Genomic DNA, 21605 nt, shown 5'->3' with positions numbered 1-21605 from the left:
CTCCCCTAATCCTATTGGGAACTGTTTCGTTGGTCCCTCCATCCCTCCACAATGCCATCTGCACCCACAGGCTTTCTACCTTAGGAAAAGTGGTGAGAATGGGATTTCTGGTTCCCAGATTATCTAAGAGAAAGGGAAGGGCAGAACATACACGCCACGTATTTGAGAGTGTATCCAATCATGATCCCATTTGGATGCTCTGGATGATCCCATTCCAGGTTGATTGTCTCCAGGTTGGGCTGCCGGACTCGGAAACGCCTGGGGGCACTGGGTACTTGGGGAAGGAGGAGAGAGCAGGGGAGATGAGGGGGAGGGGGCAGGGAGGATGAGGAAAACACAAAAAAAACAAAGCACAAGTATGAAGGCATTGACCTCTGGACAACCCCCATGCTGGACACTGCTAAACTGAAGCCAGGGAGAACCATGAGACGACCGGAGCCCATTGCCCCATCCAGGATGCCATTTCCTCCAGGTCTGAAGACAAACATAGCTCAGACTCTGCTTTTTAAGAGAGGAAGAAGTAAATCAGGTTTTCTTCTAGCAACCACCCTGGATTAAGCACACATTAGGCTCTGATTCTGCAAAGACACCTCTAAATTGGGCAGAACCATTCCTTGGTAGAGAACCACTTACAGCTGTTTTGTACAGAGGCTGACTTCCCTATCCTCAGACAAGGATTCTCATCACTGGGTCCAGGCAGCAGGCCCAGGCTTCTGAGCTGAGAATGTTGGGTTCAGGGTTAAGGAGACAGAAACCCAGGGTGGAACATCCAGAAGAGGTGGGAGGGCAGGAGTGTTAGGGAGAGGCCAATGATGAAAACCAAACCAAGGCAAGGGAAAGACAAGGATAAAGAGAACGAGAGGGAAGAACAGAGGACAGGAGGAAGAGAAGAGGAAAAATGGAGAAAATAACAATTAAACAGGGAGGGAAGAGAAACGGAGGAGGATGAAACAGATGCAAAGCAGATAAAAGAAGACGGGCAAGAACAGGGAAATGAACCAGGAACTTTGCAGTCATCTCTTAATTCATGAACTTGAATTTATAGAAACACAAAACAGGGGTTTTGACCCCAGGGCCTTGTGAAACCATGGGCCTGCAGAAGGTGGAGCTACACTTGGGTATCCCTCTGCAGAGCCACCGCACACACAGGCTATCTCAGTGACAGCTTCTTGAGAACATGTGGGGAGAACTGTGAAGGCCTTGGGTGCTGGCAAACAAATCAGATGGCTCCTGGCAGTCAGGATGGACGGCTGCCTTCTGCCTCGGAAGGTGGTGGGGCGGCCCAGGCGCCCGCCGTGCCCTCGGGGATCAGTCTGCATAGCCCGTCTGGAATTATGTCAGTAGACCTCACAGGTCTTCTCTTGAGATACAACCTCCTGGCAGGGCAGGTCACCATGGTGGTGGTGCTCTGGGAATGGTTGTAGAGGCTCAGCTTGTAGGTCATCTGCTCCTGGAGGCCTCGAAGAAGTCGCCTTGTGCCATCCATGCTGAGCCACGCTGGAGTTTCTCCAGGCCTGAGGTGTGTGCCACCCTTCTCCTGCCCCACCCTGAAGAGCTGCAGGCCAGACCTACCTCCTTCCGGGGTGGTGAACTCCTTGGTCTCACTGCGAGGCCCATCACCTCTCCCATTGACCACAACCATCTCCAGCTTGTAGTTACTGTAGGGGAAGAGGCGGGACACCACGCCACGGAGGCGGTCACCAGGGAAGCTGGCTTGCTGTCTCTTCTGAGACACCCACAGGTTCTTCAGCAAGCTGCTCTCCCTCCAGTAGTAGGCCTTCGGGACAGAGGCAGGCTGGTGAGGGGTCAGGCAGGCAGGGCTGGGTTAGTTGTTAGTGGTGGTGGTAGTGACCGGTCTTTCCTTTGCTTGCTACAGCCTCCAAGTCCCAAATGACCTCATCAGTCCTATCCAGGCTGAGGAAGCAGAGTAATCCCCACTCATCAGCCACTCATGAACATGAATTTATATTAAACAAGAAATAAGGGTTTTGGTTCCAATTATTTTCTGATCCATGCCACGTCTTTGGGGAAAGAGCAAGTTGGCCAAACTTACATCTGAGCTGCTCCATCATGAGACTGATTTCCAAGGTGGGTACCAGGTTGCTCAGGGAGTCCGTGCCAGAACCAAAATAGTGAGCCAAGGGTCCAGGCATGGAAAGCTCCACTCTGTGCTCAAAGACCACATCACCTTGAATTGGATTAGTATGGTTTAGATTGACGGCAGGCAGCAGTTGAAAGGTAACAAGTTACCCCCGGAAGTCTGAATATGAGAAAGGGTTGATTTAATCCTTTGAAGTAAAATGATTTCTTTTCATATTGTTGAAAGACCTTTAGGGATGAGACAGTCACATGTCCAAGTCAGTGGGATGCCAGGCTGTATGGTAGCAGAGCTTGGATGGGAAGGGACAGCTATGGAAGTTGGTAGTGTTGGAGGGGACAGTGGAATGAGTTTGGGCAACATGAGGTCTTTAATTAGCAGTGGGTAAGAAGCCATAGGTCAGGTGGCCATGCCAGTGTCTCCCAGGCTGCCCGTGGCAAGGTAGGAAGGAGTCCAGACTTAGAGGGGGACCCATGGGGAGCTTTAGCCAGAAAAATCTCTAAGCAAGTAGGTTAAGGGTGCAAGTCAACTGTGGGGAAGAGCTCATTCAAGTGTACACATCACATTGCCTTCTTTCCCCTACTGGCCAAATTCATTTCCCGGGAAGAGACTAGCCTCTCTTGCTCTGCCTCCAACTGTCCATCAGCCAACTCTTGATGACCTCTGAGGCCACAGAACCTGCATTAATCACAGTTACTGCCTCCCTCCCTCACTTTCCAGCCAACTTTTAATTAGTGCTACTCAGAAGGGAGCGCCGTGTATACCCTGAGTGCTCTCTCTCTTCTTCCCATCCGAGCTCACCCTTTTGAAGAGGATGGACGATTGAGCAGAAACTGCTCTCACGCAGGGAGGACCCAAGAGAAGCCAAGGGCCTTGAAATTCTGTATACTGGGTTATCTGGAGTTGGCTGCGACAACAGGGAGGGCATTTGCACGCTTTCAGTGGCTTTGCCTGTTAGTTGTGGCTTAGGAGATGAGCCCAGTAGGGGCCATTGGGAGAGGGGAGGGGTGTAGCTCAGCGGTGCCTCAACACTGCTCTGAAGATACATGTTTGCCCACTCATGCATGTATTCCAAACGCAATGTGCTACGCAACACCGACCCAAACCCACAGCTTTTCACGTGATTTTCTGCTGAGCAGAATCTCTCAGCATATCTGCTGGACACATCTGTGTGTGTGTGTGTGTGTGTGTGTGTCTATGGGTATATATATATATAATATTATATATTATATATATAATATACAATTTTTAAAATTTAATTTTAGTGGGTTTTAATTTTAAATCCAGATGTGTGTGTATATAAAATACATTATGTATATAATTTTTTTTCTGGGTATATTTTTGAACATCTAACTCTAGACATTATCTTCTTAAGTCAACCCTGGATTCAATAAATATCCCTAGGATTTCTTTCAAATATCTTATGCCCCGCATTTGCTACCCCTGGCCCTGGTTAGTGAGCTGGGTGGTTAGGTGAGTCCAGAGCTGGCTTCCTCACTCGGTACTCTCTGAGCTGGCCCTGGACCGTGTCGGAGTAGACGCGGTTCCACTGAAGGCTGATGGCTGTGCTGTTCATGACTCGGACTTTAACTTCAGTGGGCGCAGCCCTGGGATCTGCAATGTGTCGGGACAGAGAGTTGGTTATACAGGCAGGACTCTAGGGTTGCTTCTGACTTTTTCTCTGCTGGCCTCGACTTGCACTCCACTCAACACTGAGCATTCCATGAGGGCAGGGGCCATGTCTCCTCCATCAGACAGTACTTGAAAAGGTGGTGGGGAAGGCTCAGGACAAAAGGGTGGCAGTCCAGGTGGAAGGGACGCTGCCTACATGTTTAGAGGGCAGTCATTTGCCCCCTCCTGTGCTGGGTACTTTCCATCTGCCCCTTCATTTCATCCTCCACCCTTCCTCACCCTGCTCCGTGTCCTGGGGGGTTGCCCTCGCTGGACCTTATCAGCGGGGCTCCCATGTTCTCAGGCTGCCAGATGGGTTTAACCAAGAGCAGGTGCCAACAGGAGGCCCCAGGGCAGGAGGAGACGAAGGGTGGGTACCAATTCCCCTGGGTTCCTCTTTGCTGGGCTACAGGTTGACAGCCTTGTACTCTTCTACCTAAGGCCATGGCTCCTGAGGGTGGTTCTTGCAGGCTGTGGACTCATTTATCCCCGTCCATGGAGGCTCAGAGTGGTATAATGGCTTCCTACTGCTGCCAGCCTTTAAGGTGGATCACATATCTTGCCGTTTTCCCTCTAACTCTGTCCACACGTGATAAATAGTACCTTCTGAGAGTGCGTCTGTTTCCTGGCAGGAAACATTACCCACAGGTTGAAGATGCTCTAATCTAGTTCAGGAAGTGATTCTGACCCTGCGACTACCTGGAAAGGGAAGCCCTCTCCCTCCCCTGTAACTGATTCTTATCCCTGTTTTCTCCACTCTGCTGCAAAAGCAGCTCTGCCTCGTCCCCTCTAATCCATCAGAGCATGGGCCGCAGGGTAGAAGCATACAATGGAAACTGTGGGCTGGTCCATGAAATCCATGACCAGATGCCACCCTTTCTGCACTTACCATCCAGTAGTACCACTGGGCTCCTGTCTGAAGTGCCTGCCACCATGGAGGTGAGGAGTGGGATGGACAGAGGACCTGCTGACCCTCTTTGCTTATCTCCCTTATGAGTCCAATCCATAATCACCTCCGGGAAAGTGGTGCCCAGGGCCCACCCCTGCCTTCCTCCATCTCACTGTTAGGAACGCCATGGGCCCTACTCTTGACGGCTCCTTCTAAGTTTCCCCCACCCAAGACTGTCCCTCCTCCCTTCCTTCTGCCCACTCCATCCACCTACATGATCTCTTCTTCCATCAGACCCAGACCCAACAGGGCGCAAAGGCCCTCAGCCAGGAGGGGACTCTCTGACATCCCTGCTTTGTTTAGCAGCCTACGGGACTGATGTGCTGGGGACAGCGAGGCCACCACTGTCTGGGAAGCCAGGCATATATGTCCATGTATATGACCAGAATCTTGTTTTACCAGGGACCAGCCCCCAAAGACCTTCTCTTTCTGTGCTCAGTTCCCAGGGCTGGGAGCCGCAGTGGGAGCACCAGCAGGGGCTGGTCTGGGGCGCTCCTGTCTGGTGCTGAGGGGGCCTCCCAATCCCTCAAGGCTTCCCTGGGGGAACCTCTGGCCTGCTGCTCTGCTTCCTGTGGAGGTGTCTAATTATAGTTCTTTAGGATGGGCTTGACGTTTTTCTTGGTACTAGCATGGCTTAGCAGTAAGGCAGACTGCCAGGGGATCGGAATACCTGAGCTCTGTTTTCAAGACCGACGTTGATGACTATGGAACACTGCTGAGGGTTTTCCCTTTTCTGGGGCTCAGTTTTCACATCTGTGAAATGACAGCTCTGGACTGGGTGATGACATTCAGTAATTCCAACTATGTTCGGATGATGATATTTCCACTCCTGACATGACTGGGTGCCTGTCTGCTCTAGGTCACTACAGGACATTTCTCCTTCCTGGGAACTGGCTGTCTTCCCATGCCCACCCCAGGTTTCTTGGCCTGTCAGCATGGCCTCGTGCGACCTAGCCACAAGGGTCCTGCTTGGGGGATGGGGAGGAGACTACTCACAATCTTCTCCGGAGTAACCGATGACAGATTCTGGCTCAGGGCCCTTCCCGAAGTCATTTTCAGCCTGGACTCGGATCTCATAAGGTACGTAGACTGGGGTCTGCCCCACCACGTAGCGAGAGCCCCACACTGTGACGTTGTTCCAGGCCTCTCGAGTCTCTCTCCGCCTCCACTTGACAATGTAGCGTAGGTTGGGGCCAAAGGCCGAGGTGGCATTCATGGGCTGGGCAGAGGGACAGACAGGCTGGGGAGGCTGTTGGAGAGGGGCCCAGATCTACCCACAGCTTGCCCTCTCTTGCTGTGCCAGGCATCCCTTCCAGATACGCCCAACACTGGGCCGCCCCCTTGCAGGGTAGGGGAGACCACATCCCCCACACCAGTGAGTCCCCCAAAAGGCAAAGGTCCTGTGAACCCAGCAGTATGCAGATTTTCTGTGACAAAGGCTTCGCCTGAGACCCAGTTACTCTGACTCTGAGAGTCACCCACATTTGCAGGTGCAAAGGTTTTATTTTCAACAAAACTCCTTCCTGTGACAGGAGCAACAATAAATCAAAATATAGACAATAAGGTAAACTTCTCCAAAGTCAGAAGAAATGAGTTGTGATTAACCACAGCATAACTCCTGCTAACGAACTCAAAATTCCAGAATGGATTTTAGTTCTACCAAATTTGTGTGTGTCTGTCCTGTCCTTCCCAAGAGGTCAGAGTTCTTTAAGCGTGAGTGTGATTCTGCTCTTTATTTTCTAAGGGCCTGTCCCAGGAGTCAGTCCCCTGGGAGCCTGCTATACAGAGCCATAGACCAGGGTCCTGAATCTGGGCTCAGTCCAGCTGCTGTTGCCGTGTTTGGCCAAGGCTGCCATGGGAGCAGCCTTCAGAAAGACAGGGAAGGTCATGATCCCAAACACTGCATCTCCCTATCTCCATTACTCGTGGCAGAAGCTCAGAGATGTTAATATTTCAGTGGTTGTGTTTGCCTTCTCAGACTGGGAAGTGGTTTGGGAAAAAGTCGTTTTGAGACCACACATACTCCAATTTTGGTTTAGAAAATGTAGTCAGTGAGCCAGCATAAAGATGGGATTTTATAAGACCTGAGGGAGTCTTTGGAATGACCTACTCCATTCTCTGACCAAAAGAAAGCCTGTACTGGACACATCTCAGATGTTGGTCTCTCCCCAGCTCCCACAAATCTCCAGTGAAAGGGCCCCAGAACACACCAAAACTTGGTTTGGTGTTGTGCTTAGATGTTTTCTAAAGTCTAACCCCAGTCCCTCCTCCTCCAAGAGAAGTCCGCTTGATTTTGCTGTATCCTCTATGCGTTTTGCTAGACTGGCAGTCGGTGGACCCTACTCCCCTCTGCTCTCGTCTCCTCTCTGAAATCTTATGCTTAGACATTTGTACTGTTTGGTTTCTGGATGCCCAACTCAGAGAGGAACTTGGTTTCTCAAGAATGGCTACCAAGACCAGCCAGAGCGTCTGAACCGCATCGTGGCCTCGCAGTGTTGGGGCATCAAGGCAGAGGGGCTCCTGGTGCCTGCGGCAAGGGGAGCTGCTCCATCGGGGCTGGGAGGGCCTCTTACCGTCCACGTGATCTCCATGTTGTTCTTTCTGGTTCCCTCTCCCTTCACGTCACCAGGATTGGACTCGGGGGCTGGAACCCAAACGGACACAGGTTCAAGTCCAATTTGTGCCTTACCAGGGCAAGGTAAGGAGCCTTCCTCCGTCCCACCTGATGGGTCTGTTCTATGCTCCGAGTTTCTTCAGCATCTATGTATATGCTGGGTCTGGTGTGTAAATGAACTTACTCGGTGCATGATGTACCTTCTGAGCTGAGATTTAAACTTCCAGAGCAGGGCTAATTTCTTGTGAATTGTAATCCTCTACCAGACAGCATTTATCATAAGGCTTTCCACACTGTGGGTGGTCAGTAAGCCAACTCAATGTGGATTAGCTCCTTTGTGGATTATCCACTAAATGTGTTTCACACCAGACTGGCTTATCCCTGGCATTTAACATTTTTTGGGGGGGCAGCATCTCCACCCTCTATGAGCTGGTGTGATTTCAGAAATCCAAATATTACCCAAGAGTGTTAGGAAAAGAAATCTGATGTAATACCAATTTATATATTTCTCACACTGAATTATGGATTTCTGCTGTACCTCTTTGCCATAGCTCTCCCCTTTAAAGCAGATAATCAAGAATTACTAATAATAAAAATGGAAGTTAGCATTTATCATGTGCTTACTACATGCCAGGCATCATGGAAAGTACCTGAAACATATTCTCAAATGTTCACAACAGCTCTGTGATGTAGGTGTTAGTACTCTCTGCTTTACAGATGAGGAGGCCGGGCCTTGGAGAAGTAACCTAAGCTCACACGGCTGGGGATGGGGGGAACTCAGTGTGAGTTTGGGGTGCGGAGTTTCGGAGCCTTCTCTGGCAACCCTGGGGTACTCACGTGCTCCACTGGTTCGGTAGCGCTCGGACGGGAGGCTGGGGTGGCTGCTCCCAACCTCGTTGACGGCAATGACACGGAACTGGTAGTTGACATACGGGGACAGCCGGAGGACGGCTGAGTTAACGCTGCCGGGGTACTTGGAATGGTCATGCCAGACCCCGGGTTGGAACTGGTCTTCTTCAAACTGGACAACGTAGTCTGAGTGGGCAAGGAAAACAGAGCTGTTTCGGGAGCTCAGTTAGGAGTGGTCTTCTTTAAAAGCACTTCCTCCTTGGCTTCCGTTGATCTTTATAATCTCTCTCACACAAAGGCACAGGGAGAATTCTTCCCAAGGCTCAGGAAGAGACACCAAGGCCTCTGTACATTCTGAGGATAGCCCAGGGCACACATCAAGTGAGGTAGAAGTGGGACTGGAAACCAGGAAAGGCCTTCGGTTTAAGGGTGTTACCATCCCTCTTTTCCAGCTTTGGAGCACAGGGCCCCTGAGCTACCTGTGATGGGGCTGTTGTTATCGTCCCCAGGGATCCAGGTCAGCCGCACGCTCCTCTCGGCCAGGTCGGTCAGCTCCAGGTCCCGGGGCCGGTCTGGCCGTCCTGGTGGCAGAGGAAGACACCACACAGGGTTCCTGAGTTAGAGCGGGTCCACCCTGTGATGGCCCCAGCCCTGGACAGCTCCCTGATGGGTTTAGGCCTTTGCTACCAGCCAGATCCAACCCCAGCCTGCCCTGAGGGGTGAGCACAGGGACCACTCCCTTCCCACAGGAGCCCAAGGAAAAACAAAGAGGAGACTCCTGAACGCCCAGCCCCCCAAAATGAATATCAATGGGTGTGGAACAAGGAATAAAGGGGATTATGCAGGGCACAGAGAGAACTGGGTCCAATGCCATCCCGTCTCGGTGGATCTTCTGAGAGTGCAAGCATTCAGGAATGCCACCCGTCCTCAGACCTACACTCACAACACTTAGGAAGGCTGATGAGGGAGTGTGGAATTCTGTCCCATTTTCGCACAATAACTGGCCTCTACTCTGTGTGTCAACGCTCTGAGTAGGGAGACCCCAGGAGAGGGCTTAGCCTGCTAAACAGGGCAGATGGGTTAGAGGAGTGGGGGCGACAAAGAGAGGGGACCAGACTAGGGAGGAGATGGAGACTTGGTCTCAGAATTTCCCTGATGGACAGCAGGACAGAGGGGCCCAGCAGGCTTGCAAACAGGGGTGAGGGCAGCACCTTTTTGGGGGCATGACTCTCACTGGGACTGCTTTAGTGGGTGTAAGTGCCATCCTGGCCTGGGATAAAGATATCCGGCGACTGAGTGGTAGGGGTAGGCAAGATTTTCTCTCCATCTTGACTCCCTGAACCAGATTTCCATCTGTCAGATGGTCACTATAAGGACTTGGAAGGCAAGTCCCACAGGCCCATGTTCGTGTGTGTGTGGCATGTGTGCGTAGATTATAAATGGATAGAAAGCAGCAGATGCAGGGAGGCTGAACGAGTTTCCAGGTGATGTGAAGGGAGCAGGCTTTCGCATACTCTGCAAACAGGACCTGAAAGACTGCTGGGAGGAGAGGCCACCCTGAGGGAGCAGTGAGTGTGGCTGGAGGCAAGGGATGGGGTGAAACAGTAGCTGAGAACTTCCGAGCTCACCCTGTAGAGCAGGAAGCCCAGCATAGGGCCATGCCCTGGGCTTGGGGAGGTGGATGTGGGTAACTGAAAGGAGGTCCCATGTAGCCAGGAGTGCTGCCCACAAACCTATACACTGTCACCCTTTCCCAAAGCGGCTTCCTTCTCCCAGACTCCACACCCGGGGTGCCAAGAGAGGGCACTGGCAGGGGACTGTGATTAGTGGGAATTACCTTTGGGCAGGGCAGCCAAACGGTTAGTTGGAGTGGCCTGATCAGCTGCAAAGGTAAGACGGGTTATCCAGGTTAGCAGGTTATCCAGGGTTAAAGGTGTTCTAGAAGGATGGGGGTAGGCAGCCGAGGCTTAAACAGCTGCCCCTGGGCTGAGGTGTTCTAGGCAGGGCTTTCCCCGTCCTTCCATGGGGAATCCTCTACCCTTATACAGGCCGTCTGTGTTTCCTCCACATCTGGGGGCGGCACCTCTGTCTCCTTCCCATCCCAATGTGACTCTCGTGCCTGGGCCCACACTCCCTGCAACTGTGCCTCTCCACTGCACCAACACTAGTGGCAGTAGGGCACCCACGGGGAGGCAGAGGTGACAGAGGACCTGCTTCCCTGGAAGGGAGAGGCCTCCTTCCTCTTGGTTTGGGTTAGCTTAGTATTTACAGTCCAGCCTGGGTGCAGGCCAGGAAGAGATGGCATCATCTTGCTCAGTGCATAGCACATGATGAAAGGCCACCAAAACCCAGCAATGGGGCGGGAGGGAAAGGAAGGCTGGCGGAGGTCATTGGAAGCACAGACACAAACTCAGTCTTGCTTTAAGGATGGATTGTTTTAATTGACTTAGTGGTGGAGTTAGCTGTAAGGAAGGTAAAATGATCACAAGAAACCCTTCTACACTTTCTCTGTATCACTCAGGTCCCTTTCAGTTGAGACGTGGAGAAGTCACACTCCACTCAGGAGGTAACCTGTCCAGCACAGCTTGTTCTGAAACTGGCAGCTCCCTAACCCTGACATCAAAAGGCAAGAAGAGATCACCACGCCTGACCTGCCCACTTGACTGCAGGCATTGCCCTCGGAACTGTCCTGGGCCACTGCTTCTCTGGCTGCGGGGGAGGGGGTGGGGCTGGTCAGTGCCAGGGTGAGCAGCGGCAGTTACCTAGCACAGTGAGGTAGGCCTTGGCCAGGTCTTGGTCTAGCTCGGTGCTGGCAACACACGTGTAACTGCCCTGGTCCCGCTCTGCCACACCAAAGATGGTCAGGGAGTCATCTTCCTTCTTCATCCTACAAAGGTACCAAGGAAGGGTTCGGAGGAGAGGTTAGGGGAGTGCTCAGGGCTGCCCACTGCTTTCTCCCCAGGGGGGGCTCTCAAGTCAGGAGGGCAAGGGAAGCTCCTTCTGGGGGATATGAGGCTCTCTCTCAATGCTTTGACAGAGGCAAGGTCTTCACGGTCACCTGGAGCATTCATCATACTTGATGGAGGGGAACAGAGAGTGGGTGGAGCTCAAGTGGCCGTGAATCATGTTGTTCACCTTCCAATTCCATACGTGTACCTGCCTCTGTGCCTTAACTGTGCTGTGCACCCCTCCCAGGTTAGGGCACCATGAGGCCCATGATCCCAAAGGCAGGTTGGTATTCCTTCTCCTCTCATACTTATAGCTTTGTCTGTCTTCAGCCCAGAGTTGTCTCCTCTGCACCCAGGCTCAGGCCAGCCTGACCCCTGGCTCCTCGGAACTGTCTCCTATAGAGAGGGGAGGCCGCAGAGCAGGATGGGGCTGTAGAGCTGTCAGCACCGAGTGCCAGAAGGTTTGCAGAGGGGGACACCCTCTGCAAAGAGTCAAATGATGGCGAGAAACCACTGGTGCCATGTCCAGCTGCAGGGCCCTGCACAACTTTGCTCCCCCGAGATGGAAGAAGGTAAAGCAAAGTGAGCCCTGGGGAAGGAGGCTTGGAACAGCGGTTCTCAACCCTGATGCACACCGGAACCCCCAGGGGGACGTTTAAACACTGCCAGTGTCCTAAGTCCTACCCTACACCAGTGAAATCAGGATCTGAGGAGAGGGGCAGGCATGGGTGTAGTAAAAGCATTCCAGTTTCAGGCTGAGAACTGAGAGCTGGCTCAGATCAACCCTGCCCTCTGCTGAAGATTACGGGTACTGCAAATACGGCTGAAAGGCTGGAGCCTGGGATGCAGCGGAGGAGGAAAAGAGAAGACAAAAAGGAAATGGAAAAGAGGAGGAGTGAGGGGAGAGAGGGAGAGGAGAAGTGAAGAGATTGAGAAGAGGGAGAGAGAGGAGGTGTAGGAGAGAGAAGCAGGGAGCTGGTGGGAGAGAGGGAGGTTGTACAGGGTTGGGGAGGGGGTCTCCCCCGAAGTGGGGGAGTTGCCAAGGCCATCACCCCCTCTGCAGTAGCTCCTTGGTGACATGCATGACACGGGTTCCCTGTCCCTGTGTTCTTCCATGTGTCACCAACAGCAAGGAAAAGAAAATGTGCCTCAGACTAGCACTAGGAAGTGGGAAGGGAGGAAGAGAAACCTGTTTCCAATATAGAGCGGCTTGTCATCCTTCAGCCAGGAGACGGTGAGTTTCAGGGAGGGGTCATGCTTCACCCGACACTCCAGCTGCACCGTGGTGCCCCTTTTGGCCACCTGGTCCTCAGGCATCCGGTAGATCCTGGTGGGGTCTGTGGAGAAGCCCAGAGAACTCGCCACTGGCCTGTTCTCTGCCCAGCAACCCCATGCGGCCACACAGTGGCATATGTCTGCCTTCGAGGCCTCGGGCCAACTATGGAGCGGGGCACAAACAGCATGCTGTGGTATGAATGGAGCAGAGTTCTGGGTGGGTAATCCCAAAAGCAGGTAATGCCCCAAATCCTCTCCATCTGGCTCAGGAATATATGATGTAATTTCTGGGGTGGTAGTGGGGAGTTGTTGTGAGCAGAAGGTTTCCCTTCCCTAATTCTCTTTGGACCACACGGATCCTAAATGGACTCCACAGGTGCACATTGGGGAGCCCATTCCAGGTTAAAGATAGGTGTGGTGCATTTTCAACGTGAATATTGCATGTGGATAACTGTGAGCAGGGCCTCCTCGCCCCTCTCCAAACTCCCACTGGCGAACCCTCTCCTTTACCTTTGACCTCCAGGCGGACTTGGTTTTCAGCTTTGCCCAGGATGTTGGTGGCGACACAGGTGTAGATGCCCTGGTCCTCTTTGCGGATCATCTTAATTTCCAGACTGCCATTCTCATAAACATGGTAGTTGCCACCATCCAGGTTGCTTCCTTGCCCATTCTTAAACCTCACAACAGAGCAGCAGAACACACAGCATCCTGAGACAGGACCAGCCCAAGGGCAGGGGCAGCAGCCAATCAAGAGAGACCGTGGGGGCTGTGGAAGGAGCCCCATGCTAGGAGTCTGGAGCCCTGAGCCTCAGAGGGTCTGCCTCTAACCACCAGGTGGCCCTGGCAAGCCTCCATCCCTCTCTAGGTCTCGGTTTCCCATTCTGTACAATGAGGGGGTTGATCCAGATGATCTGCCAACTTCCTCCCAGCTTTGAATCTTTAAGATTCCTAGGTCTTGCTGAACACCTACTATGGACCAGATGAGAAGGAGAAGATGAGACAAGTGACCCCTGCTGTGGAAGGCCCGGTCTCCTGGAACTTACCATCGCAGTGTGGGGATGGGAGACCCAAAGAAAGGGCAGTCCAGCCGCGTCCGGTTGTAAAGAATCACTCGAATGAGCTGGTTTCGAGGCGACAGCATCCGAGGCGGCACATCTGAAATTCCCAGAGAACCGATCTCGAGTACTGAGTCTAACTCTTCCATCTCTTCCCCCTCGGTCTCACCTCTGCATGCCTTCTGCTTACAGCAGCTTCCCAAGCACTGAGGCACCTTCCCCTATCAAACTTCCCTCCTTCAGGAAGCCCCTAGGGATGAGGTGCGGAAGGAGAAGCTTACTCCTGCTTCTGCCCTCAACCTACCCTACATTGAAATCCAGTTTTTGCAAAGGGTCTCCCCAAATTATCCAGCAGGTTCTGTAGCTGCACCACCACACCCCAAAGGCATTTCCCAGCTACCCCTCCCACTACCCTCTCCCTGCCCATGGGGTGCAGCAAATATACTCGGAACCATTTCCCACCGTGAGATCCAGCTGCAAACCCAGGGGAAGTCAACATGGATACAGCAAGGAGATGAGACAGTCCCACTCTATCTCATCAGGGGAGGGAGAAGACTAAGATTGACTGCTCTGATGGAATTAACTGTCTGCTTATTCAGCTTTGTGAATTTTAAGTCCTCCATCCCTCTTACAAAATTTTTCCCATCTCCATGTTTCCACTCTCCACCATCTTCTTACCTCACCCAGCTTGGCCAATCCCCGGAGAAGAAAGTGTGCCCCATGACATAACCAAGCCCCAGGGAGACTGCGCAGTAGTGGGGAGGAGGGGGAGACAGGCTGCGAAGGGCACACTCACCCAGCACACTGACGAAGGCGTTGGCCAGCAGGTAGCCATGCTCGTTGGAGGTGTTGCACTGGTACACGGCCCTGCTGCTGATCTGGGTGTCCCGGAAGATGATGGTGTCTCCAGCCACCTCACGGTTTGGGTTCGGTGGTGCCGCTACAGACAAGAAAGAGACGTTCCTCATGAGAGATAGGAAGGGCAGGGTGAAGGGCACTTGAGGCTCTGGCCAGGGCTCCCAGGAACAACTGGGGTGCCGTGGGGAGCACCAGGTGAGGGGCCAGATGACAGGGCTTCTGGCCTCGCCAGTGCTGGGCTGTGTGTGACCTTCAGCCCTTCTCTGAACCTGTGGGGTTTATTTCTAATATAGTCTAGAGTATGGAATATGGATTCTTGTTCAACCTACATACCCACTGGGCAGGTGTGGTTGAGAGCATTAGCTTTGGAAACAGAAAGCAGTTTGGGTTCTAACCACATCACTTACTACCAGCATCACTCAATCTCTGTAAGCTTCAGTTTCCTTGTCTGCAGAATGGGAATAACAGATCACCTCTTGGGGTTTTTGTGAAGATAACCTGAGATTTTATGCATGTACAAAGTGATGAACAGAAGGTCTAACACATATTGTTATTATCATTTGAATCCAGTGTGCATATATTTAAATGTGTTTTGAAAAGGACAAAGCAATATACAATAGACAGAATCTACCACCTTCCCATCCTCTAAAGAGAGCATGCTTCGGCCGGGCGCGGTGGCTCAAGCCTGTAATCCCAGCACTTTGGGAGGCCGAGACGGGCGGATCACGAGGTCAGGAGATCGAGACCATCCTGGCTAACACTGTGAAACCCCGTCTCTACTAAAAAATACAAAAAACTATCCGGGCGAGGTGGCGGGCGCCTGTAGTCCCAGCTACTCGGGAGGCTGAGGCAGGAGAATGGCGTGAACCCGGGAGGCGGAGCTTGCAATGAGCTGAGATCCGGCCACTGCACTCCAGCCCCGGCGACAGAGTGAGACTCCGTCTCAAAAAAAAAAAAAAAAAAAAAAAAAAAAAAGAGAGCATGCTTCAAACATTCACAAAGTTAAACCCATAAGCCAATGCCTCTTGAAAATGGCATGAGTCCTTATATTTGCCTAAGTTCACAGCTCCTCCCCAAAAATGTATCCTAAACTGAGAGAGGATATTCTTGCCACAGTTCTAGTACTGCTGGCTTGGGATGCAGAGAGCAGAGGCTGGAGAGGGCTAGGGGTCTTTGTTCTGCCCACACTTCACTCTGGGATCTGGGGTAAATCAACAAACCTTTCCGGGCCTCATTTCCTTCATCTGTAAGATGGGAAGAATCACTTCCACTTTCCCCTAATCTAAGGAAGGCTAAGATAAGAGAACAACGATGACGTGTAAGACCAAACATTTTCTAGAAATGTAAAGAATTGCCACTTTTCTCATCTTTAACCACTAGAAAGTGACTTTCTTCCTAAGATTTCTGGACTAGCAAGCTGATGACTTAGCTTACAAAACGCATTCAAGATCACTCAGACCTGCAGGGGAAGTCAGCGGAGGATGCAGGAGTCGCCCTGCAGGTGCCACTCCACAGATAGCCAGTCTGAGCCCAGAACTGGGGAATCAGCAGATGGGAAAGGAAGACAAGGTTGGCATTCTTATCATCCATGCCTGGGTCACCAGTCAGTGAAAAGGGACCAAGGAAGGCAGTGCCAGCAACTTATACACCTCCTTGCCTGGCAAATTCTCGTGCAACCAATTTTCCTCCCAGTCACTCCCCTTACATGTTCCCTGGGGAGAGTGACAGGTGACCTTTCCAGGGCTGAGGCTCAGTTGCAAGTCCTGGGCTGCCTTTATTGAATGGTGCTATAAAGTTAAGTGCAATTGTCTGCCTTACCCCCAAAGTCCTATTAAGATGGAGAGAACTGCAGAAGGCAGGCAGTGTTCATACCTCTGCTTGTAGCTGGGGGAGTAACATTTACTGGGGATAACTAGGTTCAGTACTAGCTGGTGCTGTTGTATTGCAGACTCACGGCAACCCAGAGCTTCACCACTTCCTAGCCATGAGATTTTGGGCAACTCACTGCACTGACGAGAACCTTATTTCCTCACCTTAAATGTTTGACAGTATAGCCACAACAAGGGTGCAGCATCTAGCACAGAATGTGGCACACAATAAATATCTAAAAAGGTAAATTCTTACCCTCTCCTCTACCTGTGTCCCCCCTTCTCCACCTGCTTCTACCAGCTGCTGTTCGTGAGTTAGATTCTGAGTTCTTGCCATCTACATTTTCCCCATTTGGCTGATACCATTGTTTACATTTTCTCCGACCACTTAGAGAAAGTGAGGACAGGACATTTTGAAAAGTGAATGCAACCAGAGAGTCTACGATATGAAAACTTGACCAAGGCCACTGATTATAAGGAGCCTTGGAGGCATCTACTCCATCCACCTGGGCAGGACTAAATGTCCCCAAAGTCTAAGCATACTCAATAAACTGCACCTGTGCATCCGCTCTTCCTCATATCTAACCATAATATTTCACATCATTGTACAACCCTGCTTCTTCTTTTGCCCTCAGCAGAGAGCAGAACTTGAGTAACCAACAATGGGGTTACTGAGCTCTCCTCTACCTTCCAAGCCCCAACTGTCACTCAGAGCCCAACCCCCAAGAGATGCAGCCACAGTCCCCAGGCCATCAACTGGGCTTCTTCAGGGGAAGAAAGCAGAGATTTAAAAAACCCCAAGACAGCAGAAATCCCTTAAGCATGGGAATATGACCACAGAGTTCCAGACTTCCTGTACTGTAACACAAAGAGAGGGTAGGTTTCTCGGGATGTCCAAAAAGATAGGCAACTGAGAAGCAGCCACCAGTGGGCTTCTCTTTTCCTGAACTTCTAGTGTGACCAACGCTGGCATAGTGACAGGAATCTGAAGCCTTTGATAGGAGAGAGATGAGAGTCAGATAGGACAACAGCTCGCTACTTACATTGCAAAGGTTCCCCATTCACCATCCACTGGACAGTGGGTTTGGGGTTTCCATTGGCTCGACACACCAGTCTCCCATCCTCGCCAGGAGCCAGGATAAGGTTCTTGGGTTCATCCAGCCAGTAGGGAGCAGCTGGAAGACATGACAGGCACAGGCAGGGGAGTTAGATGGCATGGGACAGGCAGAAGAAAGCAAGCAGTCTCCCTCTAGTGTGGTAGGAGCCCCTGAGTCCCAGCACCAGGCGCTCACCACCTGCCCTAGGGCTTGTCCTCACAGGGATAACTTGGTCCAGCCTGTATCTGGCTGGCTTGGCTGCACAGATGCTGACCCGTCTATTTTGAGTTCACAGAACAATAGTTCTAAACTGGGGCTGCTCATTACAATCCCCTGAAGAGCTTTTTTAAAAAAAGGGATGCTAGGACCTGTCTCAGACCTACTAAATCAGAATCCTCACAGGAGGCCTGGGTGCAAATGCTTTTTGAGGTCACTAGTGTCTGCGGTGTGCATCCAATGGCTCCACTGCCAGGGAAGGTGGTAAAGCGGGCACCGTGCTGGTCCCTCTGGATCTGTGTTTTGCAAGATCAGACCCTTTAGGAAAAGCCTTATATTCATTCCTTTAGGCACTGAACTTTGGTTAGAGTATTTTTTTTTTTTTTTTTTTTTGAGATGGAGTCTCGCTCTGTCTCCCAGGCTGGAGTGCAGTGGCGTGATCTCGGCTCACTGCAACCTCCGTCTCCCAGGTTCAAGCAATTCTCCTGCCTCAGTCTTCCAAGTAGCTGGGATTACAGGCACACCCTACCAGGCCCAGCTAATTTTTGTAATTTTAGTAGAGATGGGGTTTCACTATGTTGGCCAGGATGGTCTCGATCTCCTGATCTCGTAATCTGCCCGCCTCGGCCTCCCAAAGTGCTGGGATTACAGATGTGAGGCACCACACCTGACTAGAGCATTTCTTAGCTGGCCACCTCATTCAATTGATTGGACAATTTTGTGAATATGTAGAAATGTGGGTTTTTCTGAGAAGTGAGCCTTTCAGATCAGATTCTCAAAGATCTTGATACCTAACCCCCACCCCCTAAAGTCTAAGAACTCCCTAATTTGTGTGTGGTGCTGAAACCAAGGTCACAAGATCAATCGACCATGTGCTAAGAAAGTTCCTGGACTCTGGTCTCGGACATCATCATCTCAACCATCCGTGCAGCCCCAGACCAAACAGTGACCAGTGCAGCCTGCCACACATGGCTGGGACCCATGACGCCATGCGCTCTGGTGCCTGCAATCACTCAGGTGGGCCCTCTTTGCTTTGGGGGTTAGGAAGGGATTTTAAAAAATAATTTTGGCCATAAGCTCTCCCCAGTTTTAAAAAGCAGCACAGCATCATGCATAGGTACACAGACAGCACGGGCTCACGTGACACATCACGAACGGGAATGCAAAACGAAAGGAAAAAGAAGGCTCTGGGAATGATTCAAATGGGCCATGTGAGGAAATTCACCTGCTGAGGGAGCGTTGGCATCAAGGAGAGGTGGGTGATGGTCAGGGTGGATCTCCTTCCCTTAACACCCTCTGCCCCATGCATGGGCATGCACACACCCTCTCACGTCCAGTGAGTGACACCATCCATAGCAGATTGCCATAGCCACTGGCCAGTGGGCTGGAAGTCTCCCCCACTCACTCTGTCCCCAACCACCCTCAGAGGGAAGGGTGGGCATGGTGTTCAGGGTTGGCAAAATAATCATAATGAGAAATACACACAACGTACCCTTTACTCTCACCGAGATCGTGTGCCGGATGCTGCCCATCTTGTTGGAGGCCAGGCAGAAATATTCCCCGGAGTCTTCCTCGGAGACATTGGTGATACGCAGGGCCTTATTAAAGTTCTCAAACTTGGCCTTGTCAGATGGGAGGTCCCCACCTTTCTTGTACCATGCGATGTCTGGTGTTGGGCTAGGAGAGGCGCCAGGCAGGAAACAAAGAAGTTATCACTAAACATGGCCCTTCTCCTCTTCTATAGAGCTGGGGACACCCAGGTGGCCTAAAAGCATACTTGGGCCCAGGGGATGCATGTCCTCTAAGAGCTGATCTTTCCTGTACAGAGGAGGATGCTCAGCCACAGAGAACTTGAAGGTTTAGCTAACGTCCCACAAGATTCTAACGCATATACGGGATGCCTAATCACCTTTCCTCATTATCCAAAACAGAGATGGCCAGAATGGGATGGAGATGACTATGGTTTGCAACACCCTGCCCACTAGGGGCTGTTTGCTTCTCTTTCTGCTGTGCTACTGGTATGCACTAAATGTGGCATTAACAAGAGCATGAACAAGCTCCCATCCCCATCCTCCTGGAGGGTGGCTAGAAGAGGGGCTGCAAACTGCACATACACCCCGGAGGCGATGCATTCCAGCAGGAGGTCCATGCCACGAAGCACCATCTGGCTGCTCGCAGTGCCCTGGGGATACATGAAGCTTGGTGTTCTTTCTGCAACTCCTCGGGCTGAAACAGGAGAGAACAAACTCCCGTGAGCCTCCTTCCAGAAGGCAGACGCCGCTAGGCCAATGCTGTCAGGCTAGAAAGAAACGGCATCACCGCCCCTGCTGGATCCTCCCAGCTGAAACCACCCCAAGGACTTGGACCTCATTAAGTGAGGTGTGTTAGGAAGCTCAGGGCTCCTCAGCCCCACCAGCATGAGTGAGAGGAGCTCTAGGTTCTGAAAGGATCTGCCTGGAGGAGCCCAGCTTCCCTCAGGTTCAGGGAATCTCCCCTTCCCTGATACAGGGAGGGGCTGTCTGAGCAGTGCGAGATCTACTCCCAAGCAGCTTGTGTTGGGATCCCAGAGGCCACTGTGTGGCCCCCAGAGCAGGCCATCTCAGCAGCGGTCCTTCTCCCCAGGCAGGGATCTGGAAGCAGAGAAGGCATGTACTGGGGCCACAGGACAGACAACCTGCTCTTTGGGTTCCTGAAAACAAGGTGCTGGGATGGAGTCACAAAGCCTGCACAAACAATCAGAAATGCAGGGGGAGTTATTAATGGCTTAGCAAAGACATGGAGAGAATTAATGAGCAGAGATGACAGGAAATCACTCTGGGGCCAAGACCATTCTGCCTCCTCACTAATGACTTGGGAAGACGGCTGGGGAGGGGAATAGTAATTACATGTGAGTTGCTTGGGGAGGGGGTGAGAGAAAAGTGGCTGCCAAGTTGGAGGAGGTGATCTATAATTCAACTAGGCCGGAACAGTCATGGGTCTGAAATCAATGAGATTCATGCAGGTCTTGAAGGCCAGGTGGCTCACAGAGACTGGCATTTTCAGGATGGTTGTTTCTCTGTAGAAGGGTTGTGCCAGCATGGATCCACCCATGACAGAGTGAACCCCACCTTCCCCGAGCCTCACCTCTTCCCCCAGAGCTCTTCGTATAGCTCTAGGGGAATGGGTAAGATGGAAGGGAAAAGAATAAGAATTTTCCATCCGGAAACCCCAAGGCAAAAGGGAAACTGGAGGAAGCACCTCCTGGCCAAGGTGTACGATCATACACAAGAATGGCTAAAAACAAAAACAGAAGCTGAGTCCACCCATGGGTTTAACGGAGTCTTAGACTCAGCTGGACAAGGGAGAGGTGGAGGGAAGGCAGGGCTGCCAGGAGCTGGGAGGCCTCAGAGACGCCTGGGGTGAGGATGAAGACGGTTATCCAGGGTTTAATGGGTGAATCGGTGCTGGTAGAGTGAGGACAGAGTGCGGGGGGACTTTATCCCCATGTAACTGGTGCTTCCTAAAGGAGCTTGCTGGGTTTGCTGGGGCCTGGCTGCACCAGTGGGGCTCCTGTTCTGGGGCACTCAACTCTCTCCCTTGGTACCAGTAGAGTGCAATTCATAGAGTTTGCTTCTATTTTATCTTTTTGTCAAAAGAAGAAAGGATGAAACATGTGCAGAGGGTAACTAGGCTGATGGTACAATACACGACATACAGCAAATGCTCAACAAAGGTTTATGAGGTGAATGGATTGAAGGGGAAGAAGAGAACAAAAAATAAGGCAGCAATTTAACCCATATTATTTCTCTTTCTGTAGATGCCTCATCTGTCCCACCAGCATACACATTACAATAGTGACTACTGAAGGGGTTAATCCATTATGTGGTTAATTGGTTATCATCTATATCTATAACTCTTGTAGCATCCAATTCTCAGCACCAAGGAAGCCCGACACCAACAGCTTCCTCCCACCCACCATCACGGAATCACCAAAACAACCAAGACGCAGGGGCACTATGAGGAAAGGAGATTCTAGGGCAGAAGGCTCTGTTGTCAGGTTGGTGAATCCGTCGAGAGCTGGGAACCCTGGGATTATGTGGAAGAGATCCCAGCTCAGTCGTCATACTC

General features: G+C 51.6%; 1 protein-coding gene across 13 annotated transcripts in view; it reads right to left on the bottom strand.

The window, feature by feature from the left end:
- NFASC (neurofascin) overlaps positions 1-21605 on the bottom strand; it is a 196207-nt gene that overhangs the window by 34184 nt on the left and 140418 nt on the right. For 9 of the 13 annotated variants that reach the window (XM_033200125.1, XM_033200128.1, XM_033200126.1 and 6 more), the window contains 14 exons: positions 19613-19724; positions 18991-19175; positions 17229-17360; positions 14256-14399; positions 13448-13559; positions 12915-13081; positions 12319-12466; positions 10944-11068; positions 10019-10063; positions 8661-8762; positions 8170-8367; positions 7292-7362; positions 5715-5937; positions 152-274 (listed from right to left, as the gene is read on the bottom strand). In XM_033200125.1, the coding sequence (XP_033056016.1) occupies positions 152-274; positions 5715-5937; positions 7292-7362; positions 8170-8367; positions 8661-8762; positions 10019-10063; positions 10944-11068; positions 12319-12466; positions 12915-13081; positions 13448-13559; positions 14256-14399; positions 17229-17360; positions 18991-19175; positions 19613-19724 (1887 nt within the window). Of the gene's footprint in view, positions 1-151; positions 275-1572; positions 1778-3596; positions 3713-5714; positions 5938-7291; positions 7363-8169; positions 8368-8660; positions 8763-10018; positions 10064-10597; positions 11069-12318; positions 12467-12914; positions 13082-13447; positions 13560-14255; positions 14400-17228; positions 17361-18990; positions 19176-19612; positions 19725-21605 lie in introns of those variants that run through there. The other 4 variants (XM_033200127.1, XM_033200135.1, XM_033200137.1 and 1 more) reach the window with 3 other exon arrangements.

This window comes from Trachypithecus francoisi, unplaced genomic scaffold (assembly GCF_009764315.1).
Source record: "Trachypithecus francoisi isolate TF-2019V2 unplaced genomic scaffold, Tfra_2.0 Lachesis_group5, whole genome shotgun sequence".
Taxonomy (NCBI): domain Eukaryota; kingdom Metazoa; phylum Chordata; class Mammalia; order Primates; family Cercopithecidae; genus Trachypithecus; species Trachypithecus francoisi.
The sequence above is the reverse complement of the archived record's forward strand: the minus strand, read 5'-3'. Positions and strand labels throughout refer to the sequence as shown.